Raw genomic sequence first — 13,135 nt, 5'->3', positions numbered from 1 at the left:
TTCCTTTTACAACTGTAATTTTGCCAACTGAAATTTTCTTTTTCTGTTTATTAATGGTCCTTTCCTTGTCACCCTTGTCATCCAAAGACTAGTACCTAGTTTTTACTGATCAAATATTCTTTCACTTTCTCTTATGTTGTTTTTAATCTCTTTTTCATCGGTTCCTCCCCTTACCGCCCTTTCTCTTTTTAAAATTGTTTCTCATCTACATAAAAAGCCTATTTATTAGTAAGTGTTGAATTATTTTAGGATGGACTTTTGCATTTATTATTAAAACAATTTTTAACCTAAACTCTATTTGGACTTTTTCTAATGTAATCAGAAAAGATTATATATGTAAAAGTTTATAAATTGATAAACTTGTGAACTCATTGACATAGTTAATCCCTTCAAAGATGCAAATTGCAATTCTTCAGGTTTTTCCATTCTTTGGAACTTTTGCCTATGTTCCCCCAACACGCTAGGGATCTTATTCTAAATCTCTTGACATTATGTCCATCTCTTTTTATTTGATATATAAAGTGCTTTAGAAACTTTAAAAGTTCTATATAAATCTGTAGTAGTAGTGGTATTAATAGTGCTTATGTACTAGTGGTTATGTACCAGTGGAGCCCATGGATTGCTAATATCTTCTCTCAGGCTATCAGCTTGGCCCAATTCCTCATGAGTGATAGGCTGTAGTATATTCACCCTATCATATGAATCTCATTGTTATTTGACAATTTAGAACTTTTATTCTTTGTAGTTTGGCATTTCAAGATTTATTGATAAACATCAGTATATCACTGAAAGAATATTGTTAAAGATGTGAACCTTTGTTTCAGAGGAAAAACTGTGAATACTAAAAGCATTGTACAAATTTCCCAAATTTCAGCTAATTTTTTTTCCTTCTGTTTACTTCTAGCCCTTTTCATCATCCATGAATTACTTTCTAAAACATATACACTGAAAGATCAAGTCTAAGAGTTAGTCTTCCAAGTGTAGATTAACGTCTGGACAATTTTTACAACATCCACACTATTTCTTGTTGTTTTTCCTTGGAGAGTTAGATCAAACTCAAGGGATTATGGATCTCATTTAGGAGTCAGTATAGTGTTCCAGAGCTTTACAGAAGCAATGCAATGTCACCCATCAGGAGGAAGATTTGGAAGACTTCTCTATCTGTAGGGAACCACTCATCCAATTAAACTCCATCTATCTGGATTATTCTATTTTTACTGGAAATCAAATGTCTGTCAAAAAAGGAGGTTTTTAAATTCTTTTGGTCCCCTTGTTGTAACTAATTTATTTAATCTCAGGGATAGGAATGAAGAAAAGGAAGTATGATGTGACCAGAGTAGAGGAAATTGCCTGGGGAAAAGTGGATCAAGTGGAACTTTGTTCCAGGGAACTAATAATCAGGAAATTGTATTTTCTTACTCTAAAACATCATTCTCATGGCTTTGAAAAGCATTAAACCCATGAAGGTGTATAATCACCAACAAAACCATGAAGTACTACTACTGTTTCACTTTAAGAAAAAAGAACAAACACAGAAACATATTGCTTCCCCAAATATTAGATAAAATATGAGTACTGTCTCTTTTACCATACTAAAATCCTACCAGGAAAAACAACAGAACAGTAGCTAAATGTTTGCTAAGCAGTTGCCTCTTTTTCTACCCATTTAAAATCAACTTCTTCATGATTTATAGTAATACGTCTATTCTAAATTAACCAACCTAAAAATGGCTTGCTACGTAACTATGGAAGAGACTTACCTACGATACTATCAATCTGGGAGTCAGTTGTGTTAGAAGCACTATCTTGGTGGTCGAAGCAGCATTCAGTCCCATCTCCTACAGGCAAATGGGGCTGCTGGTAACAATTAAACAACAAATGTATTACTTCAGAATAAAAGCAGGTAAATTCACATCTTAATTCCCAGGCTTTCTTAGAAGGAATGAGAATGCACCATAAGGAGCCATAAGAAAAAAAAAATTCTAGATATGCAGGACTTTAAAGAGAGAATTTTTTAGTTTGTTTAAAAAAAAAAAAACTTTAGAACTCTTAATACCTTCATGTAAACAATTATAAATTTAAAAATGATCCACTAAATGTTCAAAATCTTTCACAACTTGATCAATTTGAAAATGAATGAAAAAATATTCTAGGAAATTCAGGTCAAGCCAAGTCAGCAAGGATTTATTTAGCACTTTCTATGTGCCAGGCACTATGCTAAGTGCTGGAGATACAAAGAAAGACAAATACAGTCCTTGACTTCAAGGAGTTTACATTCTACTTGAAGAGACAACATGTAAATTACATATCTATCTACAAGATAATATACAGGAAAAGTTGAAAGTAATCTCGGAAATAAGGCATTACTAGCATTAAAGCTTTGTAAAATTCTACTAAGGCTATGGCATGTTAACCAAAGTAAACTTTTTCAGAAATTTTACCATATTGAGGACCAATAATTTCATCTCCCCAACCACATTGTAAATTCTCTGAAGACCTCTACATCTTACATTTCTTTTGTATTACATAACACCTCATAGTAGGTGCTCAATAAAAGCTTATATAGAGCAATCTCAATCACTTTTGCTGGAATGCCATTCCTGTTATGTATTGTTCTGTCTGATGCCTCTGGTGTCTCCTTCTCTCTACTTTTCTCTTACATGTGTTTATCAGCTTTTGCAGGTTCAACTGTCACTTCTAGACAAATGACTCCTAAGTCTATATCATCCCCTTCTCTCCACTCAGTCACTTACTTTGTTTAAGCATTGGACTATTACAATCACCTAATTGGTCTTCCTGACTATCTGTGGCCTTTTTTCTTGACCTGTAAAAAATGAGGAAATTGGACTAGCGAGTTATAAAGATGTCTTCCCATTCTAAAACTGTGATGCTATTATCCTCAGCATAGCTGCCAAATTGATGCTTCTAAGGTACAGCTTGAAAAGCTTCAATAACTACCCTCAAGGACTAAATTCAACCAACTCTATTTGTCATTTAAAAATCCTCCCAAGTATAATTTTAATGTTTTTCCCCCCAGTTCATTCCTCATGGACTCTCTCCAGCCAAACTGGCTTAAGTACAGGTACCCCACATGACATCAGATCATTCCATCTCTGTTTTTGCACAGGCTGCACCCTAGATCCTGAAGGTTCTCCTTCCTATAACTAATCGCATGGAAACCAAACCCTAGCTCAATCTTGAAGTTTCCATTGGAAATCTCCCCCTACAGGAGGTGTTAAGCCCTACTCTCAAATTACTGGTATTGACTTTGTATGTAGTTTGTATTTGTTTTAAGTTTTTATTTGTTTATCTAGCACTTAGCCCAGAGTCTGTCCCATTATGATCCAAACCAATGTCCTAAGTGCTCTCTATAATTATGAATTATTGTTAAGTCACCCATCTCTGGAATTTGTTCTCACCACTGATGGATTAATAGGCCTGGCACACAGAAGAAACTTAATCAATGCTTCCTGAATTTAGATCAGGGTACCACAAAAAGAGTAGTAAACGAGTTAGAAAAGCTAAGATCCTTAAATAAAAAGCAATGCATTTAGAAAAAGTTCACTAGGAAAGAATAAAGCAGAGCCCTTAAAGTCGGACTTATTTGTTAGTGAGTCAATTTCAGATCTCCAGCATCTTCCCCCATCTCCTCTCATAATTATAAGCAACCTTTAGGTCTTTGCATTCTTTAATTGCTTTTCTTCCACAGTATAAAACTGCTTTTTAAATGGGCAAATCTCTCTTAGAAAAAACTGTGACAACATTACAACAAAGACATGTGACAACATTACTATAAAGAACAAAGGGAAGATCAAATATGATAAGAGAAATAAGAATTACTCTTTACTTCAGTGTGATGGTTCTCAGCTGACCCAATGTTACAGTTTGCACCAGCCAATGAACTGAGAAGGCCAAAGCTTTGGTTTCTTTCTGAAAGGGGAAAAAATATTACTGAATATTAAAGTATAATTCCAATTATTAAAGGCAAAAAGCAACTAAAGTAGCTATATTTCATTATTTGAAAAGCTGCAAATAGGATAAACAATCAAGAGTATTGTTTGTATTGTAGTATTCTATAATCATTACTAATCACAGAAATCATTAAAACACAATTCTACAAACTGAAAAGCAATATACAGTAAATGATTTGATCTATGTAGATCCTGAAGAACAGCTCTTTTTGGGATTTAGAAAGGTCCTTTATTTTAAAGAAAGTTTCATTTCATGAAAGCAAATGTTTTCTGTCAATGAAGGCTTAACTTAACTTAAAGTTATCAAAACGCTAGAGGAAAAAGAATACATGTATGGTCCCATTATACTGAAGTAATTTGAATCCAGGTAGAAAATAGACTATGCTAGAGAGAAAAAAAAAAGTTATCTGCTTTTACAACCATTCCATCTGTTCTTATTCCTACCTCTTTAGGTTTGCTATTTATTCTCTCTCTCTCTCCCTCTCATTTAGTGTCCTCTGATCATCCACAAGATGGGTCCAGCTGCAATGACCTAATTGCTGATCCCTGCTATCACATTCTACCTCTTCTATTTTCCCTCACTAAACAAAGGATGCATCCTTCCTGTCTCCACTTTGTAGAAGTCTTGATTTGTTTTCAAGCCTCTGCTCAAGTGTCACACCATATATAAGATCTATCCCTACTGTTCTTCACCCACCAAAAAAAATTTATTTTGCACATATTTCATATTTTTGTTTCATAGATTACAAAGAAAGTAAACAGAAAGCATACACAGAAATTTGGAAATAGATGATGAGTGTAAACAAGCTAAATAATACAGACAATGAGGAATCTTAAAGAACAAGGGGGAAAGATGTCCTAAGGGAAACACATGCTAATAAGAGAAGATGGGTTGGATATGAAATGAGATGTAATAGATGAACAACTTTATAATGTCAGGAAAAATCTAGTTAGGTATCCAGTATGTTGGGTTGATCTACCTGTGGCAAATTTATGGAAGGGATAAGAACTGTTCAATAAGAGGAGGCTGAGTTGCAATCTGTAATTTTGGGGGTAATTATTTAAATCTATGAAATTACAGATCAATTTGAATATATGAATATATTTTGTATTAATGTAATACAATAGAAATTTTTATTTTTTCCTGAACTTATTACTATTTTTAGGGCAATTCAATCTGTAAAGGACAGTTCAGTACTTCTATCTTTTTAGGCTAGTTTGTAACATATTTGTATTTTACTATATGGTTAATTTTGTACAAGTTCCATATAGTACTGAAAAACGCAATCACATTTAGAAGTCATACGTCTTTTAATTTTAGTATTCCCCCAGGAATTTATTCAATTCTGTGTTTTCTCTTTTACTTAACTTTCTGTTAGGTTTATCTGAAACTAAGAGAAGGATGTTAAAATCTCCTGTCACTCCTGTATTATTGCCTTCTCACTGTTAATTTTTCTTTTATTTATATAAGTCACATGGAACGTGTAAGTTTAATATGAATACTAGTTTATTATCTATGATTTCTTCTCACATATTTTGCTTATTTATCTCTATTTTGTAAAAGTTTGTTTTTGCTTTCTGATAGCATGATCACAACTCTTTTTTTTTCTGCATTCACCAAATAGTAAATTTTTCCAGCCTCTTAATTTTATTGTATATCTTAGTTTTTGTAAGCAACAGATTGTCAGGTTGTGTTTTCTCATTCAATCTACCATTCCTTTTTACTTTATCAGATTATTTAATCCAATTTATCTAAAGTTACAAATCAGGCTTATATCTGATTCCATTTGCCTCTTAATACCCTTTCCCTTACATTGGGAATTTGTTCTCTTCCTTTATAAACATAGTATTATCTCTTCAGTTATTTTAGCTTAATAAACTTTAAGGCAATTCTATTTCCATGGCTCACTTCCCCTTATCCTGGAGCTGTGTCCCTCCCCTTTGTTACCCCTTTGCCTACTTTTGAAATTTTGCTTATTCTTTTTTATTTCTTCCCCTCAGTTAAACGATCAAGTAAAATCCTTTTTGCTGTCTTCTCCTTCAATTTCTTTTGTTGTTTTTGGAATTGCATTTTCTGTAACTTTTTCTAAAAATAAAGTTCTTTCCCTCATTCACTCCATTATTTATCTTCCCTTTCGGTCTATTCTAAACTTTTATTCTTTGATTCATGGGTTTTGTACTTACTTAGTCCTTCTATAATCTTGGTATTCCTGACAGAATTAAAGTTTCTAATTTACTTACTTTTGTCTTCTCTTTCCTAAACAATTTCTGTTACTGCCTTTTAGATCTTGACCTTGGGCCCCGTCCTTTTGTACTTTGTCCTCAGAAATACTAATATCTGCAATTGAGAGTATTGCCCCACGGTAGAAATTTTCCTATGTCCCTGATTGTGAAATTTATTATTAACCATTGCCCTTCCTATGGTCATGTTCTTCCATTTGCCTTGAAATCTTCTCCCCGAGTCCCATTCTCTCATACTTGTCTGGGTGTCAGCTGAACCCAGGGTCTCTGATTACCCTTCTGATTCTTCTGAAGTAAAATGAGTGGTTTCTCAAAGCACTAAATTCCTTAAGATTACATCCATATAAGGTTCCCATACACCTTTACACAATCTTTTCCTTTTCCCGTGGAAATATTCCTCAGTGGTAACCTCTCCCCACCACTGAAACAAGATGTTCCCTTTTATTTCTTCATTTCAAATCCTCCCTTTGTCTCCTTACCCATTGTCTTCTAGGCTCTCTTCTTCTGAACAGACGACAAAAGTTATTTTCTTTTTATTGTTGGCCTTTTCAATCACAAGTAAATTCTACCAATTGATTATGATGTACTATACATTCCCATCTTCCTTCCACATCCTTTCCCCCTTTTAATGTACCCTCCCATTCTGTAATCTGATTCATCTATAAATGGAATGTTTTTTAGTTTAGTATACCTATTTACCAATTTTAATCTGACTTCCACTTTCAGCCTTGTCACCTTATGTGCTTTTAGAAAGAAAGCTGCTGTTATTTAACAATAACAATATTATATATTGTTTGTCATATATGATGGCCTTTCTTGCATATCTGTTATGTGGGGTATTTAAAAAGCAAATAATTTGTTCAAGTCTGATTTTCTTTCTTCATCCTTTTTTTTACTGAACTTGTTTTTTTTTTTTCCCCCCCACTAATGATTAATCTCAGTTCCAAGTTAAATTACCTTGGGCTGCACCTCAAGCTCCTTTACTTTTCTGAACCAGAATAGTCTGTCATTATTCAAATTTTCTTTTCTGATATCTGATGTTTTTCTGATAATACACAGAATTTGTTGTTTGTCAATGGAATTGCTTAAATTCTATTTGTCTTTGAGTTTGAAGTCTCAAGTTTTTTTTTTTTTTTTTTTCCTGGAGATAGTCTGTATGTGGAAACTTTTAATTAGTACTTGGTTTTCTGTGTCCAGAAGTCCTGAACAGTTTTCTTTTCCTTTTCTTTATTAAAGCTTTTTATTTTTCAAAACATGCATAGATAATTCTGCAAGATTATCCCTTGCAAAACCTTGTGTGCTTGTTTTCCCCACCTTTTTCCCACCTCCTCCCCTAGATAGCAAGTAGTTCAATATATGTTAAACATGGTAGAAATATATTAAATCCAATATATGCATACATATTTATACAATTATCTTGCTATACAAGAAAAATCAAATCAAACCAGAAAAGAAAATGAAGAAAATAAAATGCAAGCAAACAACAACAGAAAGTGAAAATACTATGTTGTGAACCATACTCAGTTCCCACCTGAGTAGTTTTCTTATATTATTTCTTGCATTATGGTGTTCACATTTTTTATGATCTGTCATATTTTCTGGGAGAGCTATACTGGTTAAGCTGTCTTTCTACATATCTGTCTTTAAAATCAATTATTTGTATTAAAAGATAAGGTTTTCTTTGAACATTACTGCTTTTTTCCCCCCTCTTCTTCCAAATTGTTCTTTGCTTTAGCATTCCCAATCACTTATTTTCTCTTTTGTCTTTTTTTTTTTTGGCAAGACTTTCAGTCATGGATTCAAGTTTTTCTAGGCTACAAATTCTGCATTCCTAATTCTTATTTCTTTTTTAAATTATTCAGGAACATCCTGCTGGGATTCCATGTTTTCCTGGAAATCCAGAGTCTCTTGCCTCAGTCTGGACTTTTTTAGTTGATTTGGAAGCCATATTCCTTTCTGTTATTAAATCTTCCCTGATTTATCTGTTTATGTTCAAGATTTTTGAGGGTTTTTTTTTTTTTTTTTCCTGAGAGCTTTGGTGATTTGGTCTCTCCCTTCTCTCCCACTTCACAACCTTATTCTCTCATTTTCTGACTCTTTCACCTTTGATGATGGTTTACTTGGAGTATAGATCTCAAAGCCATCTCAGCCTCCTTCTGTGCTGGGCAATTCATGTTTCACAGTCCTCAGTTTGCCCCAACTAACATTTGGGAGTACAAAACTAATCTTAGATGAATGCTGGGCTCTTTTCACTTAGGCTTACTGGGATGCCACACACAAATCCTTGCCCTAGTTATCTTTGTCTTTCAGTTTTCTGGCTGAGCTCCAGTATAGTATAAAGAGTTCAAGTGCTGGTATCTCAGAAGGAAGAGAAGAAATAAGCTCTTATTAAGTGCTGAATATCAAGCACCTATGCTAAGTGCTTTATAAATATGATCTCTATTTCTCATAACAACCTGAAAATGGGGGAAAGCACTCCCATTACACAGCAGAGGAAATTGAGGTAGACACAGATTAAATCACTTGTCCAAGGTCACACAATTGATCCACACTTGAATTCTGGACTTTCTGCCTCTGGGCACAACACTTTTATCACTTTATCACTTAGCTGCCCCTAACTAAGCAAGTTTCTGCCTTTTGGATTTCTCAGCACTGGGAGAGGTTCCAAAGGTTGTGAGAATTGTAGTAGTTGTCCGGTCCTCCAACTGGTGGTCATATGACCTACAAACAGCCCCATTTCCTTTTTTGCCTTTGTTCCAATGCCTAACAGGCTTGTTATTAAATAAATAACATTCTCCACTCCCAAATAAATTTCCATTTGACAAAGAACTCTGAAGTAATAAGAAAGAGGTTCTAATAAGTTTTCCTGGTATTCCTTAATCATGCTAAAAAGCATTAGTCAATGCCACGTCTTGGCTTCCAGGTGACATATAAAAGAGAAAAGTAAGGCTGCAGGGAAGTCTTCAGTTATTCCTTCCAGGCTCCACTCAGAATTGTCTATATGGAGGCAGTATTCCCTCTCTGGATGTCCCTTTTACTCCCTGTTTCAAAAAGTAGCAGTCCTCATTCCTTTTCTTTTTACGAACTGCCTATTCATGTTCTCAGACTATACACAATTTTGAGGACCTTATAAAAGGATAAAGAATGAAATGACCAGAACCAGGGTTTATACAATAAAAACAACACTCTAAAAACAACTTTGAAAGCTGTAAGAACTAAAATCAATACAATGACCAGTTAGGATTCCAGAGGACTGATAATGAAATATGCTCTTCATTATAGAGGTAAAAGATTTAGTTACAGCATTAGAAGGTAACATTTTTCATATAGCCATTTAGGAAATGTGTTTTGCCAACTATGCATATTTATTAGAAGAAGTTTGTTTTTCTTTTTTTCTACAAAAATGGTGAGGGGTGGGAAGGAAATAAAGTAAATTTCCCTCTTTTTTTTTTAAATAGAGAGGTGAAGAATGCTTCAGATGTGAAATGTTACATGCACCTTCAGATGAGAGCACTGTAAAACGAGTTTTACTTAACTTTTACTTTGTTACATGAGACTTCTCAAGAATAGAGGTAATCTCTAAATGTTTGTATTGTGAAACAAAAGACATCAATATTTTTTTTTTTTAAATTCACCACCTATTTCCTTGATAGCCAAGGAACCCATTTTAAAATTTTATCACAAAAGAATACAACCAAAAAAATAAGTTAATGGATTAAGTTTACCCAGGGTTAATATTTTTCATGATCATATTCATGGAAGGCACTGAATAAATATTTCTAGATTTAAACCCCAAAGTTCTTTTATGCAAGTTACAACACATTTTGAATAATCTATTTTTAAAAGAAATTATATATGTAATTATGTAACATACATATTATATAAACATATAAATTATATGTATATATGTATGTAAATACATATATGTAAAACCCTTAGGAATTTTTTAAAGGACACATTTGGATAAGACACTTCATGTAAGATCCTATATGGTCTTCATATTAAAAAGTGTTATCTGAATACAAAAGCATCATACAAATGTAATTTGAAAGACTTTGTGTCTGTTGTTGAAATAACTTTATTTCTGAGTAACTTTGAAAACTAATATAAAATTTCTTCCCTATTTGCAGCTTAAGTTTTCTCCCTTTGCTGTTTGCCAATTCATCATTTATATATGACAGAATAAGATACAATTCATGCTGTCTGATATGAAAAACCAGATATGATCTATGACTATTCTCTAACTACAGATAGTCTATGGAAACAGGAAGATGACCCAGAAGACAATAAACTGAATTGGCGTCAGGAGTCCAGAGTTAGTGCTGCTATGCCACTAACCAGATGAGTGCCTTTAGGCAAGTTAGTTTCCCTATTTGGATTTCTTTTTTCTCCTCTAATAAAATGAGAAGGATTGACTAGGGGATTTTATAAGGTCCCTCATAGCTGTAACAATCTATGATTCTGTAGATGAATTAAATAGCTGCCCTTGGCTATGGTTTTAAGAATTTAAAAATTACCAAATAGTGGCAGAAAAAAAGAATAATAAATGTCAGAACCCATTACAGATTCACACTGACAGCTAAGTGTTTACAGTCCTCACGACAATTACAATAGGCCGAAAGGACTTTTCTCAGCATTTTCTTATAAATAATGGAGAATTTAGTCAACTGAAAAGACACAGTCCATTATGTTCCACTGCTTATATTTTAAAATAGCAAGGAAAATTGCAAATTATCAAGATTAGAGAATTAGTTTTTGTTTAACACAAAAGCAGGTTGACTACACATTAATGTTATGCCATCCATGGAGCTCCAGGCTCAGAAAACTGTAGAGACTGACAAAATTTTATACACTTGCAATTTATGCAGGACTTCAGTTTCCCTGGCTCAGTGTTTAACCAAAAGTGCTACCCATGAGAACACACTGTAAAACAATTCTCCTAGTCAAAGAGAATTACACAAACCCCTTTTCCTGTTTGCGGGCATTCTCCCATGTGCTCTGGTTTAGGGCATGGAAATCTCATCCTTACTAAAAGGGTTTTATTTCTGTAGCAGGTACTTGTTGAAATTGGCTCTACTATCTATGGTTTTATTGATGTCACAGGTTACTAGCTTGGGAAGAAATGAATCAGTCTTCTCAACTGATTCTTCTGAAACTTCTGGGCTGCAGGAAAGGGAAGCCAATAAGCCATGCCAAACAAATTATTATGGGAATAAATGGCAGTAGTATATTAACCTTAGTCCTATAAACACATCTGATTCAGATCTGGTAGTCTACTAAGCCAGCACCATTGGAATTGCAAGTAAAAATATAATATTATGATGCAGAAATAAAAATGATGCTAACTATTGAATAAATTTCTCCTAGAAAATATCAAGAAATAGGATTTTTGTGGTGTGTGGATTAAAGGTAGGGGAAAAAAGCATGATTTTTTTAAAGGTAAGTTTTGAGAAAAATTGAAAACCCAAATTTTATAACTAGAAAGATCCTCTAGGATAATTTGCTACAACTCTCATTTCAGAGTGACCTAAAAGGCAGGTCTTTTTGAGGGCTGGTCCAATATTTAGAGAAATAAGTACCGCATGAGATTTGTTTTTCTTATAAAATTACTATTTGGGAAATTTCTCCTAAACTGAGACACCCCCCCCCCCAAAAAAAAAGTTCCCAGAAATTAAAAACATCAACACAAAATACCAATCCAACAAAATTAAAAAACAAAACAAAACAAAACAAAAAACCCTAACTTTCCCAAATATTTTTGGATTTTAGGTCTTCATATATCCAGTGTAGAAAGGACAGTTTCTATATCTGTTGAAAATTACTGTTTAAATAAGAGAACTCATTTTAAAAACTACCTGCTTCTTTGTTGTTCTGAAGGAAAAAAAACGATTTGGAAAGTTGATCCACCTAATGGTGAGATAAGGCAGGGTACAATGCCACCTTCTCCATTTTCCCTAGGAAATAGCACCACAATTTTATGTCATCAACAATAGGCCAAAAGATCTCCTACTTCCTTATGTTACAACCAGGTGGGAATAGCGTGGACCAGAGACAAGTGAAACCTGGGGACAGCAGAGGGAAATGGAGAGAGAAAAAAGAAAAGATATAAAGTTTCCAAACTTCAGACAGTAAGATACATTTCCTGCCCTCAGGATGCTTATATTCTAGTACAGTTAAAACACTATACAAATAGGTATCATGCAAAATAATGCATGATAAACACATGTGAGAAGTAGAGAGTATTTTGTTTTTATGAAGCTTACATATAAAGACAATATTTATTTACAAAAATTTTACTCTATAGGTCTAATCCAACAAGCATTTATTAAATGCTTACTACAATGTATTTAGGTTTAAATTATAGGCAGAGGTTCCAAACATGCCAGTTATGCCATGCTTGGGATGCCAAGGGCCTCTGTCTACTGGAATATTCTTTTCCAGTGCCACCCTCTCTTTACCCTCACCTATTTCCCTAATCAGACTTTATGTCTCTCTGTCAGGATTTCTAACCTTACTTCCAATCCCCATAATAAACCTCTTTTATCAATCCCCAAAAAAAGTTTAAATTATAAACATAATTTAAATTTAATATATTTTAAAATGGCTTTTTTCTTATCTTTTCCAAATTAATCTTCAAAATTCAATTTTATTTTCAACTCTGAATTCTTTCCCTCCTGACTGCCTTCCTCCCCACTGAAAGAAAGAAAAACAATACCTGTTAAAAATATCAAGAAAAAAAATAACTCTAGAATTAGCCATGTTTCCCCACTATCTCCTGACACCATCCTTGTATCTTCCCCACCCCAATCTGGACTGAATCCATCATCTCTCTATCAAGATGTGGAAAGCATTTTTTAACATGAGCCATCTGGAACTGTGATTGGTCATTGTATTTATGAGAGTTCATAAGTTGTTCTTTACAA

At 33.7% G+C, this 13,135-nt stretch overlaps 1 protein-coding gene across 3 annotated transcripts in view; it reads right to left on the bottom strand.

Annotated features, from left to right (window-relative positions):
* Window positions 1-13,135, bottom strand: part of AAGAB (alpha and gamma adaptin binding protein) — a 54,557-nt gene that overhangs the window by 12,191 nt on the left and 29,231 nt on the right. For 2 of the 3 annotated variants that reach the window (XM_031955333.1, XM_031955332.1), the window contains exons 6-7: window positions 3,848-3,930; window positions 1,761-1,857 (exon numbers count right to left, since the gene is read on the bottom strand). In XM_031955333.1, the coding sequence (XP_031811193.1) occupies window positions 1,761-1,857; window positions 3,848-3,930 (180 nt within the window). The remainder of the gene's footprint in view (window positions 1-1,760; window positions 1,858-3,847; window positions 3,931-13,135) is intronic. The other variant, XM_031955334.1, reaches the window with a different exon arrangement.

Source organism: Sarcophilus harrisii, chromosome 2, assembly GCF_902635505.1.
Source record: "Sarcophilus harrisii chromosome 2, mSarHar1.11, whole genome shotgun sequence".
In the NCBI taxonomy this organism is placed as follows: Eukaryota; Metazoa; Chordata; class Mammalia; order Dasyuromorphia; family Dasyuridae; genus Sarcophilus; species Sarcophilus harrisii.
Note: the sequence above shows the minus strand (reverse complement) of the source record. Positions and strands in the feature narration are given on the sequence as shown.